The sequence below is a fragment of the Gossypium raimondii genome, chromosome 4 (assembly GCF_025698545.1).
Source record: "Gossypium raimondii isolate GPD5lz chromosome 4, ASM2569854v1, whole genome shotgun sequence".
In the NCBI taxonomy this organism is placed as follows: Eukaryota; Viridiplantae; Streptophyta; class Magnoliopsida; order Malvales; family Malvaceae; genus Gossypium; species Gossypium raimondii.
The window spans coordinates 23,294,627-23,313,420 of record NC_068568.1 but is presented as its reverse complement, the minus strand read 5'-3'; the positions used below and the strand labels follow the sequence as shown (position 1 = coordinate 23,313,420).

Genomic DNA, 18,794 nt, shown 5'->3' with positions numbered 1-18,794 from the left:
TTGTGCACTCTGATACCTACTCTCTCTAAGTTCTTACTACTTTTCTTAATAATTCTATTCACTAACACGAACTATTCTACGATAACTTTGCTAACAGTTTCCTGTATTCACTATAACACTCACTCGTCTAAAGAACTCGTAATCATTTTTGTTGATTCAATAGTCTCTTTCGGGATTCTCTACCTATTAGCTAATTCACTCAAAATTTATGAAGGCATCGAACCTAAATCTACACCACGCTTCCACTGCCCTATTTTGATGAATCTCACAAAGCAACCACCATAGTGCTCTGCTGCCTAGTCTGGCCCAAATGAAACCCTCAACAAGCACTCCTACTGAAATTTCCAACTTATTAGATAATGCACTCAGAACATATGAATACATTCGCACTCACATTAACACGTCTTCGAGGCATATCGAATCTAATATAACATACAAACAAATAAATAAACAGTGTGAGTGGCGAGGAGATGATCCAAGTCTTATTCCTACAAGCAAACTTTAGGATTTAAAGCAATGTGTTCATGTTCCTACCCCACATGCAATTCAATCAAAGACATTTCAAACAATTCCATGCAATTCAATCAGAGTTATATCAACAATTTCAAGAAAACAGGGAGATTAGACTCATGAGCTTTGAAAATCCAAACACACAACAATCACATAAGTCTGAGAGTTAATGAACCTAGAGCTCTAATACTACCAAATGTAACACCCTATACCCGGCATGGTCGTCAAGCCCGAAAATAAAGATGCCACACCACTGTCTCATGCCACACTCATAGTAAATTGTCACATTATTAAGAAATCATCCTCTTTATTAGTGATCTTATAAATATTTAGTCAAACATTTATTAATCGTCATTAGAACATGCCAAACATACTTTAAATAAACTTATAGTAAAAATTAACATACAATAGGATCACTTAGTAAAATTTACAGGACAATCACGTAGGTATCGATACTTATCCTAGGGTATTGATAATTTCTTTCAGTGGTATCGATATCACCTGGAAAATCGATACCAAACTTGCATTCTGTTTCTGGCACAAAAATCATTCTATTGAAAATTATCGGTACCTGGCATAGAGTATCGATATATTTACCCCGAGGTCAATACTTGAGCAAAGGTATCGGTACCAAATCTCTATATTGACTTCCCTACATGTCTCAAAACACAGAGGTATCATTTTTGAAAACTCGATTACCGATACCTCTGCCTAAGACCATAAAAATACCACATTTTTAAGCATATAAAACATTCCAAGTTGTACCAATACATCATGCTATCATATAATCATCAAATAAGCATTAAAACGACTATAATAACAATTTCAAACATCAAGAATAAGTTTGAAAAATAATCAACATATCACGATTCAAATCTTTAAACCCTAAGAACCAATCAGCTATGAAAACATCCAAAATATCATGGCAATTACTAGCAAAAATTCTACCACATCCTTATTCCTAAAATGTAACAAAAAAATAACACCTAAGAAATAACGAGAATGGACTTGCGTGGATCACCCCTTGGAACCACACCGCTCACACCAGTACACAACTAATCTCTAATGGTTTAAGAAAGTAGTGGGTGAGCTTAAGAAGCTCAGTGAATGCCTAGAACAACTGCCATGCAAACAATTCATCAAGCATTAACGAACAACCATATAGCACAACCTCAACAGTTCCAAATTTAGTGTTATATTATTCTTACTCATGCATTATCTACTAGTTCATTTACATGGTAATCATATTCACTTTTAAGCATGTATCACATTACATATATAATTACATAACATTTAAGTGTATATCACAATACTCATATAATCACATAACATTTAAACATATATGTCGCATGTGAAATGATATGCGAATTGTGCAACTATACATATCGGATTAAGTAATAAAGTGATAAGTAAGATCGTCTCCACAAGGATTGAATTAGGTGTACAAATAATCAAGTTATTATAATAAAGTTAGATTAATGTTATAGCAAAATAATGATTAGAATGTAGTGGTAAACAAAAAGGAATATTAATGTGAACAAAATGTGTAACTGATGAAAAATTTAAAATGTTATGGCAATGTAAGAGTAAAAATACAATGGCAATTACAAGAATAACTACGTGAATAATATGTAACGAACAAGTAAATAACTAAGGATGTGATGGCAAAGATACTATGACAAGGGATAAGGCATATACAATGTTGATAGGGAAGGTTGGAATTACTAAGAATCTACTGCTTAGAAGAGTTCTAAAGTGGCCTGTTTCTTTCGAAAGCAAAAACCTCAAGTTACCTTGCCCGTGTCTACAGGCCTTTAATAGGTACCCTACACTATTTCCTTCTGTATGAATGTTGCTCAATGTCTAAAGTCTGCTACAAGTATCTGTCGAGTACTTGCTCATATCATTCAATTTTGATCCAACTAATCCAATCTTTTCAGAATTAGATTAATTTAAGGGCATATTACACAGTCATCTATATCTAGGGATTACACACATACAATTGGAAAATAAAAACAATTGAATGAAACAGTAAAGTAATTTAGATCTTATGCTTCAACCATTAAAGAAAATAAATGTTTCATCATGTAATCCCAACCCTATGAGATTTAGCTCATGGGTTGGCAAATAAAATTCAAAACCAAAATATCATTCAACATCATTTTCATCAAATCAATTCACGGATAAATAGTTAAGAGATAACAAAAGAATGACGGGAAGACAACTTTCGTCTGTCCAGTTCACATTCCAGTGGCATAGTATCTTGTGGTGTCTGAAAGGGACTGCCTTTCTCTTCTTCTTTCTATCTCTACTCAACTGCTACCTTTAGTTTCGCCTAAGGATCTCCTCTATTTTATTATGTTTTTCTCCCTTTTTGTTCGCCCTTTTAGGGTTTCCTCCTTTGGCTTTTTATAAGTTTTTTTTCCCAGGATAAGTCTAACAATCTAAGATTATCCTCTCCTTTTTTTAGATTTTCTTTGTGGTCATCAGCCCATGATCTCATGTTCTTTTTTCTCTTTTTCAGGCTACTTTCTCTACTACAAGTAGAGTTGAGCTGAAACTGATATGAACTGAATGTTGCCTTCGGTCTTCCTAAAATTGTCATGACATTCATGTTGGCAAATTGTCCAACATTTTACCATGACAAACCTTTATTCATTTATTTCTTTCTCCGCATCCTACACATACGAAACCACCAAACACAACCCTTCCACACGCAATTAAAAGTAACATATAATAACATTTAAGCACAGTCCAATCTTCTTAATGTAATGTAATGAAAATTATGAATGAAATTTCCTAAAATGCAATGAAATTTACTCAAGTGCAAGCAATTAGCTAGGTCTAAAAGCATGAAATATAACTCTTTTCAAGAGTTATCCCACCCTAAACCTGAGTTATTGCTTGTCCTCAAGCAAAATATGCATGAATGCAACAATTCTTGCCTACGCACAAAACCACCTTGTACTGCCAGTCCATTCAAAGAACAATGTATACTTCAGTTCTCAGCAATCTTCTATCTCTAAAAAGTGGTTTGAGTTTCAAAAGTTTGCTCAATAAGGTACTGCAAGAATTTCTCCCTAAACACATAATCTCCTAAGTACTTATGTATTCTTTCTTTTGGCCTATAGCAATCATCTTCCAATTTACTTAGTTCATTTGTTACCTAAACATAAGTTACTTGCTTTAAGCCCATTCAGAATATATTAATAATTTTTATGCTTTGTTATGGTATTATTATTTGGAGATTTAGCACGTCATAAAATTCTTTGACTTGACAATCATAATGGAGCATACACCGAATTTTCGGGTACTCAATCATGTCACAATTTAAACCAAAAGTTACCCATGAAGCTCGAACTTTTGACTAAAAAGATGGATGGAACATACAACTACCTCTTGAGCTACCCAATCATTTTTGCTACAACGGAGTGCCCCTCATTTTTTTCCATAAAACACACTCTTTCTTAGACTCACCTTTCTAATCAATAGCACGATGGAGAAAACAAAGTGATGCTGACCTAGTTGGAAATTTTAAACATTAGAATGTCTACTGTCCTTTATTTAAATAATGTTGTGGCAATATAACTAATGTTTGGCTTTAAAAATCCCTAAGTTCATTAAAAGATACTTACTATATCCTAAAAAACAAACACAGTGAGTATAAGACATCCTATTTTTAGGATTCAATTTGCAAGCATCTTAACCTAAGCTAAATTCACCCAATCCACTGTCACATGTTCTAAGTATATCAGAAAATGTGAACTCATCATCGAACATCATAAGAAAAGATTGTACTCTTCATAGGCAAAAAAATACTTAGTAGTTACGTTGCAGTGGCAAAACAAATTTAACTATACTAAAATAATCATACATATTAAATATAAAATGCAGCCTAAATGCAGAATACACCCTCAAACCTAAGGGATGCATTGTTCTCAATGCATGTACAGATACGAATCATAAATGCAAGAACATATATATGTACATAATGAGATGTAATAAAGGGAGAAAAACTTCTTAAGCTAGGAATTGAATGGTGGTACTTTAATTGCAGCGAGTGGTCTTTCATGCATTCATCTTATAACGTATCGGCCTTTTATGTAAATTGAGTGGTACATCCTCCTCTTCATTATCAAATCTGGTGAGATCATAAATAATCTGATTGAGCTCACGATCCTGTTCAGTAATTGGTTCAATAGAAGAAGGTGGAATAGTTGTAGTGTTGTCCACTAGTGGTGTAACTAAGGGATTTCCATCCTCTTCGTCCTCACGGTCAGTCTCAATGTTGACAGACTCTGGTTTCTTTGGTTGTTCCTCTGATGCTTTGGGTGCATTCTCTTTATTGGTAGGATTCGTCTCAATGGGCTCTGCGTCACCGACCCTTTCCCCTCTTGCAGTTTATTAAATAAAGGAAATGAAATAACTAAGAGAAATTTAAATTGAAAAAATGAAATAAAAATAAAAATAATTTTCAAGATGTTGAATTTAAACATCTTTAATATCAATAGACGACTTGTCTCGCTCTACATGAGCACCCAGTAGTGCTTCAAGCGTTGTTCATTAACTTTAAATGTGACCCACGTTTTCATGTCTCTAACATCAACAGATCCATACGGATATACATGAACTACCAAGCATTGTTCATAAAAATTGAAAGGTCTATTTTGCTCCAGTAAAGTGCACAAGGGTCTCCATTCAAATGAATCTTCATCACTATCAGAATTGCTATGGCAAAATCTCGTGAACTCTTCCACTATTGTTTCTATCAATCCAATGCCACGACATTCTTCATTTTCATCTACACATTTCAAAGCATCAAATACAATTAAAGTAACCTACTGATCATTTACCCTCATGGCTAGTTCACGTTTCTACACATCAATTAGAGTTCTGCCTATAGCAAGAAAAGGTCTTCCTAGAATAATTGGCACATTTTGGTCAGCTTCAAATTCTAAAATAGGGAAATCCATAGGAAAAATAAATTTATCTACTCTTATTAGCAGGTCTTCAATTTTACCTTTCAGATGGGTGTGGATCGATCAGCTAGTTGCAACGTAACCGTAGTAGATCTTGCTTTTCAAATTCCCAACTTCTTGAGAATAGACATAGGAATATTTATACTTACTCCTAAATCACATAACGTCTTACCAACATAACGATTTCCAACCGAACATGGGATAGTGAAACTCCCTAGGTCTTTCAACTTTAGAGGTAGTTTTTTCATCAACATTGATGTACACCCTTCAATGAGAGCATCTCAAATTCTTTTAATTGATGCTTTTTTGAAAGTTTATCCTTCATAAATTTCACATAGTTGGGCATTTGCTCCAAAGCTTCTACTAGCGATATACTGATATAGAGTTGCTTCAAGACCTCCACAAATCTTTTGAACTGAACATCTTGTTTAAAATTATGGAATCCCTGAAGAAAAGATAGAGGTGGTCTTGCATCAGGTTGTTGATATTGTTTTGCTATGTCATTCGTGGCATCACGATCTGATTTTGCTGCAACATTCTGTTGTTTACCCTTTTTAGGTACAATGTGCTTTTTAGATGGCTCTAGGATATTTACATAGTTTTTATTCAAGTTATCCTCTTCTACTGTGGCATCTTGAACAATGTCATTCAACTGAGTTCCACTTCTGGGAGTGATGGCCTTGTACTGCTCTTTCCCTTATGATCTCGAATTCTCAATATCACTTGGCAAAGCTCCTTGTAGCCTTGAATTCAAAGCATTTGTTATCTGCCCCACTTGATTCTTAAGAGCTAAAGGGAAGCTTGTGATCTCAAATTCTCAGTATCACTTGGCAAAGCTCCTTGTAGCCTTGAATTCAAAGCATTTGCTATCTGCCCCACTTAATTCTCAAGAGCTTAAAGGGAAGCAGCTTGACTCTAAATTACAGCATCGTTCTTGACCATATATTCTTTTAACAAAGCTTCCATAGATGATGATGATGATGCTGAGGCCTGACCTTATTGTACATTTTTCCTCGACATAGGATGATTATAACCAGGGGGTGCACTGTTGGCATTCTGTCTTGCAGTATTGTTAAAATTTCTCGTACCGTGATTATTCCAACCAAAGTTTTGATGTTGCTTCCCCCCTGGATTATAGGTGTTGGAATAAGGATTATTATTCCAATTGAAATTACACATGTAGCACATAGATGTTTGATTTGATGAGTATTCATCAAAGACATGGTCTTCACCGCAATAAACACACGATTCTTGAACTGTAGTTGGTCTCTTCATTATTTTGATCATATAGTTAAAGATGATACCTAGTCAGTGAATGAAGTGATTCATCAAGTTCCATGGTACCAGCAGTTTTCTCACCCGTCCAAACTCTTGTGGTCGGATACTGATAATCATTGTTAGCAATCTTTTCCAAAATCTCATATGATTCATTGTAAGATTTATCCAACAAAGTACAATTGGCAAAAACATAAACTACCATCCTCATGTGCATTCAACCCATTATCCATCTGAGTCCAATACTGAAATCCATACATCGGGCATTTCTGAATTAGCTCTTTAAATCATTCTCAAGCTTTATACAGTGTTTCATCCTCTAATTTTCGAAAAGATGTGATGTCATTTCTAAGCTTGGCATTCATATTTGGTGGATTATACTGTAGCAAAAATCTCTGGCAAAGATCATTCCATGATGCCACTATTCCCGACTGCAGAGCAGTCAGCCATGCTCTCGCATGATCTCTTAAAGAATATGGAAACAATTTAAGTCGCAGAGTGTCTTCAGGAACACCCTATTGTCTAAACGAGTCACAAACCTCAAGAAAAAGTCTTAAATGTAGTCTTTGATCTTCAGTGGGTAGTCCTCCAAATTGTCCTACTATTTGTAACATCTAAAACATTACTGGTTTTAGCTCAAACTGATAAAATTGTATTTTTCGTCTGACTATCCCTGGATTCAGATAATCCAAAATTGGAACAACATGCTCTCGAATTGGTCTGTCACAATCATTTATCACCCTACAAATAGGAGGATTAGCATCCTGACCATTTGGATTATCATTGAGACAAGGATCAGTCCCGTTCCTAGCCATTTTTTGCAGTTATTTCCACCTTCTTCGTAAAGTTCTCTCGATCTCTACGTCAAAAAGATACTCTTTATTAGTAGGAGTTCCTCTTCTCATGTACTGATAGCAAACCTATAGAATTTCAATATAACTAAGTTAAATAAACTAATGGAATTAAGTAAAATAACCAAACCAAATTACACCAAATTGTCAATCCCCGACAACAGTGCCAAAAACTTGTCGTATGTGAAATGATATGCGGATTGTGCAAGTATACATGTTGAATCAAGTAATAAAGTGATAAGCGAGATTTTCTCCATAGGGATCGGATTAGGTATACAAATGGTCAAGTTATTATAATAAAGTTAGATTAATGTTATAGCAAAATAATATTAAGAATTTAGTGGTAAACAAAATGAATATTAATGTGAACAAAATGTGTAACTAATGAATAATTGAAAATGCCATGGCAATGCAAGAGTAAAAATGCAATGGCAATTATGAGAATAACTACATGAATAATATGTAAAAAAACAAGTTAATAGATAAATTGCATAATTTTCATATGTCATATAAACGCATCAAAATACACACATATTCATAATTTAATATAATTTTGCACTTGAGCTATGAAACATAAAAGTGAGCTCTATCATCACTTATCAAATACACGGAGTTCCAACACACCACATAGACTCTTAGAGTTAAATATACCCCAAAAGTGTAGCATAAAACTAACACTCTCCTTATTTCCCCTCACATGTCCTGTTGAATGAAGCTTAGTTCACATTCCCTTATCCGTCCAACATGTCCTAGGGCCTCAATGCCCAAAATAACTATACATATAGGTGAGTACTCAAAATCCTATGTCATGCCAACTACATCCAACGGTTTCAAGATCACAAGGCCAAAATATCTGAAATCAAACACATATCACTTACTGATTATCCATGCGCTATCACTGCATATTTACATTTTTAGCAAAACACTGTCACTAAAATTTAACATATACATAACGTATGCACATTTGCACTTTCACAATGGTTATCATAACCACATATCATGTGTTATAGCATCTCATCTCAATTCACATAGTTCACAAGATAACATAGGTATGAGAAAACTTACACTTAGAATTTGGAGTAGGGGTTTAGGCTACAACTAAATTCCCAAATAACGCATTGATTCATGTCTAGAAGAAATTATTCCAAACACTCACCAATTATGCTTTCATCGGAAAGCTAAAGGCTCAAACTAGCTTTTCATTGCCATTATCTCTACTCGTAGAAGTTCCTAACAAATCCTAAGCTTCAACGCAATAATTCACAAAATAATACATTCAAAAATTAGCTAAGGACTCACTACAAGAAATAAGAAACATAAGCCTAAGTTATGTTCTCATGTAACCGAAACCTTTAACATAGCCAACTTAAAACTCAAATATCTCGGTCTATACTCATTCTTTTCGCTTAAAACCAATTCTGTTCATTTTGTAATTCACCTACGACTAATTCCCAACCTTTAATCTACAATATAATACTCAATTCATAGTATCGACTTTTTGACATGTTTTATAGCTATTTTTTTGAAAATTCATTGAAACCTTAAGAAATTTTTAACGAAAATTCAACGTAAGTTCAGAAACCTCTTAATCTACAATATAATACTCAATTCATAGTATCGACTTTTTGACATGTTTTATGGCTATTTTCTAAAAACTCATTAAAACCTCAAGAAAATTTTAACAAAAATTCAAAGTTTAGAAACCTCTTAATCATGTGAAAACTAATTGAAAAATACTTTGAAACCATATTTTTACCCAAAACCCCGAAATCCACCATTAATGACCCAATTTTTGGCTTTTATTTAAAATATGTGATTTAATGGCTAAAAACTTAGTTTTAAAGAATAAATAACATTTAAAACTATTTAAGATTTGAACCGTTCCCTTAGACAATGAAAAACCAAGCGCTTGATCGAAAACCTGAAAAACTTATAAGCTTGACAATGGAAAAATCAATGGTGATTTTGGTGGTTTTTCTTGGTATTTAATGGAGGTTTATGGATTAAAAGATTATAGAAATCGAAATGAACTAGGATTTGGAAATCAAAATCGAATGGGAGAGTTGGGAGAACTATGGACGGCACAAGTATGAGAGGAGAATAAGACTAACATGAAAATAAAACTATAAATGGGGGCTTTAAGGTTGGATTTTAAAATTTTGTAACGCCCCAAAGTTTGTATATTTGTTTCCGTGTATTTATGATAGAACTGTGTATCTGCTTCAGTGGTTAAGTGCTCTGGGTGTGTGTGAGTGGTCTTAAGTTCAAGCCTTGTCTTGGGAATTTTTTTGCATTTTTCTGAACAAAGCCCTATTACTAGTCAGTAGGCTTATAATTAAATGTTGGTAAAATATGTCAAAATGGGCCTACTGGTTTGGTGGCTCAATGGAGTGTAAATAAGCTAGAAGTCTAGAGTTCGAGTCCTTGCGCAAACAAGGGATTTATTTTTGCTAGTGGTGTCGTGAAGTGTTTGAACTTAACTGAAATGCCGAAGTGGTAGAGGTATAATGGAAAGTGTGGAGAGAAAATTTAGGGATTTGGATAGTGGGAGTGGTTGGACGATTTTAGGAGAATTTTGAGGGATTTGGGGATAATGGGGCTGAATTTTTTTATTTTATTTTATTTTTTGTTATTTTGTTATTTTCAAATTCCCAAAGTTCTTCCATCATTCTGTCGTTTCTTTTCCCCTAGCTTTGCTGAACCTTTGCCAAAGTTTCTTTTTCTGCTCCATTCTTGTCGATTTTGGCCATTGGTTTACCTTTTCTCTTTTTGTTTTCCGGAGTTGCACTAAGAATTTCTCCCTTTCTGTTGTTGTTCTTTTTCTTCTTCGTTCATCGCATTAAGTTCTGCCGAAATCAAGTCTCCCAATTTCGATTGTCAAGGTTTCGGTAAGTCTTAGTAGGTAATTTGTTTCATTTTGATAACTTCCATTTTGATGTGTTTCGTATATGGCATTAGGGGGAGGTTTTCAAGCATCTGTGGTCACCAATTGGAGTTCTTTATCGTGTGGGAATTCTGTTCATTGATCGAAAGTGAGAGGTTAGTCGCTTTTGGGTTAAACCTTGCTGCGAGTTCGTTATGGATCGTTCTTTGTTTTCAATATGTTATCATGGATTTCGTAAGTGCCATTATGGTTTGATTTTGTTATTCGAATTGTCTACTCCGGCTGATTAATTCGATAGTAATCACTCAATTGTGGGATTGACTGTTAGTGTTTTTGTTGGTACTGGTGAATCTCTTTAAGCACCCAGTCTTTCGACGTGATAAGTGTTGGGGTGCATCGAATCGTCTAAGGTAAGCACTTTGGAAATGGAGGAAGTAGTAGGATTACTTGTTTTTAGGTCTAATTTAGTGTTTTAATCAGAAATTAGGTGCTGGTGTCTCAGGATTGCGTTGGCTGTGAATCGAAACCAGGTATGTGTAACCACAACATTGAAAACGGTAATCAGCGAATAGCCAAAAAATAGGGCTGTTGACACCACACGGGCATGTGGTCGCCCGTATGGTAGGCCGTGTGACAGAAAAGGAGCATGTGATCGACACGACAAGCCGTGTGTGATACACAAGCCAAACCAAATTGGGCCATGTAGGCTACACAGGCATGTGGGATTTTTGGGTTAGGCCGTGTGATCCCATCTCCACTATTTTGCTGCTAAGGTTGTACGGGTCGCCCGAGACGACTGTGAACGTACTGTAGGGTCAGTAAGCTTACTTAAACTCTTAATTGACTAAAATGACTGTATAACTGATATATATATATTTAGATGTTATCGAGCATGATGATATTTAATGAATTGATATTGTATGCACTGTTTCTATGATATAGCATGTCATTACTATATATTGCATTGCATTGGGTTGGGGTTGGTATTGTTCGGAGGAAGTGTACTGAAAGGCCTCAAGCCTAATTTACTGGCAACTCAGCTGTAAACCACTGTTTAGTGCCACATTCAGTACTTTTTGGAGTGTAGGGATGGGTGGGTTGATTATATCCCCACAAGGAGTGTAGGGTTGGACGGAGATGGTGTGTAGAGGCTGGTTGGGTAAGATTTTGTGACTGTATATCTGTTATTGTATTGATTACTGATACTGTAATGGGCCAAGGCCCTAATGCATGACTACTTCTGTACTAAATTAGGCTAAGGCCTTAACTGAAACTAAATCTGGTACTACAAGGGCTTAAGCCCAAACTTTGACTGCATTTTGCTTCTTGCTCTATATGGGGATTACACACTAAGTTTTCGTAAACTCACCCTTCTTGTTTATCTGTACAGTTAATCCCTAGGCTTGGCCAGATCGGTGCGGCGGAGGACTCAGCGATGGCCACACAACCTTATTTGGCTCTGTTTCGTACTTAAATGGTGATTTTAAATTTCATTCGAGAATTTTATTGTAAATATGGCCTCTATGGATTTTTCTTAAATTTGGGATTTTTATTAGTTATGGGTTATAACTACTAGTTTTAGGAAAACTCAAGTTTTCAAAAGAACCAAACGTCTTAACAAAATACTCACGAATATGCAAATTGTTTTAAAAGCTTCCGCGTAGAATAAACGTTTTGAAAGCTTTCGAATGATTAATTAACATAACATTAGAATTAATAAGTGATAAAAAAAAATTCTAAACGCAAAATGTTTTAAGCAAAGTTACGATTTTTAAACACTTTAACATGTGAAACTGTCAGATTCGGTTATAACGATCAGGTCGAGTTTGGGGTGTTTCAAATTTGGTCTAATTACCTTTTAAAAACTCTAAGTTTTGACTCTTTTACAAATCAGTCCTTTTTTCAAAATTAAGGGTATTTAAAACTCATTTTCATAAATTGATTTAATTTTCTACAAACCATAGTTAAAAACATTACTGATAAATTATGTCACAAAGTTTCGAACACTCTAAGGCTAAAATCCTTAAAATACCCCTAAAACTCTTAGTCCCTATTTGAGGTGTTACACAGGTGACAAAGTTAGCTTCGACGAGTACCCTCAAAGCATGCTCCTATAGTGAGCAATGGGAAGGTAATCGATCACAGACACCTCTCATTCTCGACATATTTTTTTATGAAGAAAGGAAAGGCAAAAGACAGAAAAATTAAAGCCTAAGACAAAGAGTTACTAAAATTTACCTTGAGAAAAAGCTTTGATTGATTCTAGTTTCAGAATTGTTAAGTGTGTGAGTTTTAGGGCTTCAAAAGACCCCATTTTAAAGAAGTCTCTTCCCCTATATTTTGATAGTTGAAATGATCGAGGGAAGCCAATGGTCGGATACATACGAGCGCAATCCACCCGTACACATGTCGAAGTTAACATCAGATGCCAGCAGACAATGCGTATTTTTCAAGTTGCATTAAATGTAAAATAATGGCCCTAAGGAGCGCCACTTTGTAGCCCTTCTTAGACTCACTAAGGGGGGACTAGATTGTTCTACACCGATGATCACCAACCCGAAACCAAGATGATATTTGGGTCGCCTACCCGCGACCTGGATAGGCTCCACCAGGTGGACATGAGCAAGGCAAACAACGAGAGGACAATAGGGGTAGCTCGTCCTATCAGCTCACGTGAGCCAAGGAGAGTTCGCGATCTCAGTTCGCCTAAGGAGCTCGGGTGTGAAGGACCGCGAAATTTGGCAGGTGACCCAGAACGATACACGTGTTCGGCATTCCCAAAGTACACTTAGAGTGTCAGTCCTATGAATAGTGGGGTCAAGTCCATATATAGTGGAGTCAAATCATGAACAGTGATGATATGTATAAATACTTGAATGTTGCCTTTAATGGGACACGAGAAAAAAATTGTTCAACAGAGTTAAATATAATTTTTTAAAGAAGCATAATATTTTTATTTATATTACTTTAATATGTAATTAATTTTTTTATTATTTAATTAAAAATATAAAAAATAAAAATACATAAATAAAAATGACAAAAGTATAATTGTATTTTAATTTAAAATTTGTTTGATATATAATATAGATTGAGTTTAAGAGATTTTTTCAATGCTAGAGATAAATAAATGATATTTGAGTTAGTATTTGATATATTGACACTATACTTTTTTTTCACATCCTTAAAAATATTATGTATCTCTTTTTAAAATATTTATTTTTAATATTTATTATACCTTATCGGACACTTGTTAATCCCTAATTATACTTGTAGAAACTAAAACTCCATTGATTGTGTACCAAATAGAGAGGTATGTAAAAAAAGTGAACCAAAAATTGAAGTGAACCGAACCAAAAACTGAATTTTTCAATTTATTCCGTTTTCGATTTAATTATTTTTCATGTTCATTTTAATTGGTTTATTCGGTCAATTTTAGTTTTGATATTTTAAATTGAATAAACCTATTAAGGCCATAACCTATTCATATGACATGCTCAATTTTAAACCTTAAACTCAAATACTTATCAAAATTTAATACTCTTAAAACCCAAACCCATTAAACCGAATATCTATTAATATTTAAAATCTAATTTAATAATTTAATTTTTATGATGTTTATTTTAACTTTTATCATTTAATATTTATATAGGTAGCAATAGTATATATCAAAGAAATGATATGTTGGCCATGTACGAAAATAATATTTTTGAGTTCATTAAATATTGTTTCGTTTAACTTTTAATATTTTTCTAATGAATTTGAAATAAAATTAAAATTTAAAGTGATACGATATAGTAAATTGAATAAGAAATCAATTATATGAAAAGAAAATTAAAAGAAATAAAATTATAAGTACCTTAATTAGATTTTTTAACTAAAAAATATCAAAAACGAAAAATTAAATCGAAAATTTTCGGTTTAATTTATTTGACTTTGTTCCCTAAGTTAATTCAATTTATTCAATTTAAATAATTAATTTAATTTATTCAATTTTCAAAATAAAAAAAAAATCGAATCAACTAATGCAGAACCTAAACTATCAAATATTTTCTCAAGTATATGGGAGGGTTCGGGTAAAAATATAGGCCCGAAATATGGACTTGGGCAAAAAAAGAGGCCCGTTTTAAACGGGCCGGGCCTCGGGCACCACTTTTTGGCCCGGGCCCGGCCCGGCCCGGCCCGAATATAATAAATATATATTTTTTATTTTTATTTTTTAATTTTAATTTTAATTTTAAAATAATTTTTTTATTTTTTATTTTTAAAATAATTTTTTAATGTTTATTTTAAAAATGGGCCGGGCCAGGCCGGGCCTGGATAAAATTTCAGGCCCATATTTCGGGCCGGGCCCGGGCCTAGGAGGCGGGCCAAAAATTTTTTCGAGCCCGGTCCGGCCCATGGACAGGTCTAGTCTGAATAGTTGAGTGTCTTTTACCTAAAATAATAATAAATAGTAAAAAAAAATCAGATTTACGCTTATTTAAAATTTGTCTCATGTGAAATAAAATAATTACTATTTTATTTTCATTAAACTAAAGTTTTTTTTCTTCAAATTGGAAAAAGCAAGCTTTGGAGTGAAACTGCATGGAAATATCCCAGTACTCTCAAGCTTCTATCCTTCTTTCTTTCTTTTGAAAATAAGGCTTCTATCTTTCATTAATTGCAGAAGACAGTGCAACATGTTGACATGTGCAAATGTCTAAACATTGGACGTGTTTGCTACCCCAGAAAGTAAGGGGGAAAAAAGGGAAAAAGTTCACTATCATTTCGGAAAATTAGTGGTTTATACATACAGCAATATTTCAATATTGAATCAAACATCATGTGATGAAGATGAAGAAACATCTTCTTTATTAGCCTCCTCAATGATCTCCTTCTGATCTGATAAGTAAGACACACAAGGGGTCGTCGTTGAAGAATTATCCTCAGAGTATGAACACGAAGAAGATGACGAAGAAGAAGTGTAGAAAGATAAAGGGGAAGAAGGAGAATGAGAGCTATTAGAACAAGAAGTAATACAATTATCAGTAGAAGAAATGGCAAGTTTTACAAGCAAATCAACGAAGGCAGCGACGATGTACCCATGGTTACCTTTGCCATTGGCTTTCAAATACCAACACAGAAGCTTTTCAAGACCTTCCCAATCTTTCAAACCCTGAGCTTCCACCATTTCTTCCATAGACTTGCTGAAATCAACAAACGGATCTCGAGACTCCATGGACAACACTACGCTCCCTTTAAAAGGTAACCCATCATCATCATCATCATCATCATCACTCGTGGGCTTTGTTACTTCAAGGATCGAACTACTCTCTCCAGGCTCGAAAAACAGTCTGTCGGACCTTAAACCTTTAACGACAGTCTCAACAGGATCACCTCCATATTCATCTCCACAGCCACAGGGTGGGGATTCAGAAGAGGTGGAGAACCCAGATTGGGGTGTTGTTGGACTTACCTCTGCTCTGAAAGAGAGGGTTCTGGGCTGCTGCTGACAGGAAGGCCATGACCATGAGGACGCTGCTTGTACGCTGTTGTTGTTGGAGAGAAAAGGAAGCTTCATCTTCTTCCCCATGAGCTTACTTTAGATGATGAAGATGCAGTGTGTGTTGCAAGTGTAGAGTAGAAAATCTGATGTGAATTGAAATTTGTGGGAATTAATCGGTGAATCAGACTCAGATTTTAATTGAAGGAGTAAATAGGAGTTGATTTAAATCAAATTGAGTTGCAGAGAGACAGGGGGGGGGGATTGGTGGGGTATTACTCTTTTCCTTCGTCTAATAAAATTATTATATCAGCTTTAATATTTATTGTGGCTTCAGTTCAACTCATTTATTACCATCTATAATTTAATGTTGTACATTGAATACATTAACACTAATAACTTTATATTTCAGTTTTGTTAATATTTTTGTTTGTTCACTGCCACTTATTATAATTTACTGTTCATGTGCCATTTGATTCTTTTAAAAACATTAAAATTAATTGTTGAAGAATTTATATTTAAGCAGAGGTGATTTTTAAAAATATTTTATTTATCTTTAGAAGGTAAAGAAGAGCATCGTTTAGATTTTTTCATCCTCATTCTCAAAGTACAATTTAGATAGATATTCGTTCAAAAAATTTTAGACAGATATAACAGTGGTTAATTTATATGTATATGCCCATAAAAACTAATTTGAGGAAGTATGCTAAAATTTTTGAAATTTATCAATATATTGTTTTTGGAGGAAGAAAAAAAAACGCGACTTACAGGGCACGTTTTCAATTACTTCAGTTGAAAATACGTTTTACAATATGTATTTTTATTAAAATTAATAATTTGTTTTGTTGGTTAGATGGCTAAATGTTAATGTTTTTGTACTTGAGTCCCGGGTTCAATTCCTCTCCTACTCAAATTTGTATTTTTTATTTCATATTGTTCTAAACTTTTTATGTTTTTAATTAATATTCTTGATACATTAATTCTTTTAGTTTGATGGTTAAATAATTGTGATTTCATCTTTAAGTCTTAAGTTTGATTCTTCTTATAAAGATTTTAATATGTATTTTTTATTTCATGTTGTTTCAAACTTTTTTAATTAATGTTTATAATTAATAAATATATTGTTTTCAAGTTTTTTAATTAATAACTCTTTTATTTATAAAATCAAATAATAAATATGTAATTTTTTAAAAGCATCAACGAATTTTTAGATATATTTTTCTTTAAATATAATATTTATATGTCAAATATTTATTTTCTTAACCTATATTGTGGGGTATGGTTATTTCTAATATTATAAAATTAAATAATTATTTAAAATATAATTATTTTTTAAATTTCTAATATATTTCAAATATCATTGTTTTCATCTACATTGTGGGTATGATATTTCAAATATTTTTTATGTAAAATATTTCAAATACACATACAAAAATATATAATATGTAAATTTACTACACTCATGATATGGATTGAAAAATAGATATTACAGATATAAAAACTATATTTACTAAAAATAATGGTATTTGCAATAATGATTTAATTTTATAAATAAAAAAGAGTTATTAATTAAAAAGATGAATTAAAAATAAGAAACTTGAAAACAATATATTTATTAATTATAAACATTATAAAAAGCTTGAAACAACATGAAATAAAAAATATATATTAAAATTGTAACACCCTCAACCCAATCCGATTTGCCGGATCTAGATCTTGGACATTACAAACAAATACAGACATAGACTTTGTCTACTTATACGAATACAGACATAGACTTAGTCCTAGCATCGTCCCTTCTGGCGTAGACTCATATCAACTCACTTATAACAAAATACACACCCAGGTAAGTTAATAAGAACTTAGTGAGGAAAACATCATTACCTGTGACATTTTTGCATAATTCAACGTAGAATTTATTTAAATGATCTCATCGTTCTGAACCTTCAACTTAATTACTGGAGAATACTCCCTTAATTTCTATTCTGGCTTACACGTCAGATACCATACCTTGCTCAAAACTCATTTCTCCCCCTCGATACATTCGATACACCAGTTACACTCTTCAATCTGAACTTTCATTAATCTTTACTCATTTCCTTACCAGAGGTTCATACCATTGAAACACCATTACTTTTGCACACATAACTCCCAACCATCATTTCATCACAATTTCTGAATCATCATGTACTCAGATAGCAGTTACCCCCCTTCGAATATAAATTTTGAATTCCTTGTTCAAAATACACTTTTCTAAATTTCTTTAGTCTTTCATTATTCACAATCGACTTATAGTCTTGTATAATACCTTAATGTAGTCTATAGAGACACTGTGCCTTAATGATCTTATTGATCACAACTTACGAACCATACTGAATGTGCTAAAACAAATTAATACAGAATCTGCCACAAAGGAAATTCTTTACGGTATGCTATTGAGAGTCTTATCATTACACGCCGAGAGCGTTTCCTTCCAGAGTTCGCCATAGAATAGTTCTATTAGTGTGCGCTACAAGGGCATCCCTTTCAAATATCGCCACAGAGGCTGATCTTTTCATACTTTGCCACAAAGGCTATTCTTTTCATACTTTGCCACAAAGGTTATTATTTTCATACTTCGCCACAAAGGCTTTCATTTCATGATTTGCCACAAAAGCATCATTTCCTAACATGTTTACGATAAGAATTTGCCTAGACTCACGTTATGTGAGGTTTGCCCATCATTGTCTTGGGGCACACATAGAACCTCATTGGGTAATCATTGTCCTTTAGTTCCTTTCGAAAGGTGTCATGGCCATGGATTTTCCTTCAAA

General features: G+C 33.6%; 1 protein-coding gene across 1 annotated transcript; it reads right to left on the bottom strand.

Annotated features, from left to right (window-relative positions):
* Positions 1 to 15,117: 15,117 nt before the first annotated feature.
* On the bottom strand, positions 15,118 to 16,254 carry LOC105766620 (transcription repressor OFP15). The gene has a single exon (XM_012586136.2). The coding sequence runs from the start codon at positions 16,069 to 16,071 to the stop codon at positions 15,313 to 15,315; it is 759 nt and encodes a 252-aa protein (XP_012441590.1). The 5' UTR covers positions 16,072 to 16,254; the 3' UTR covers positions 15,118 to 15,312.
* Positions 16,255 to 18,794: the final 2,540 nt, after the last annotated feature.

Coding starts and splice junctions, on each gene's coding strand:
- LOC105766620 (XM_012586136.2), bottom strand. CDS start 16,071: ATGGGGAAGAAGATGAAGCTTCCTTTTCTCTCCAACAACAACAGCGTA.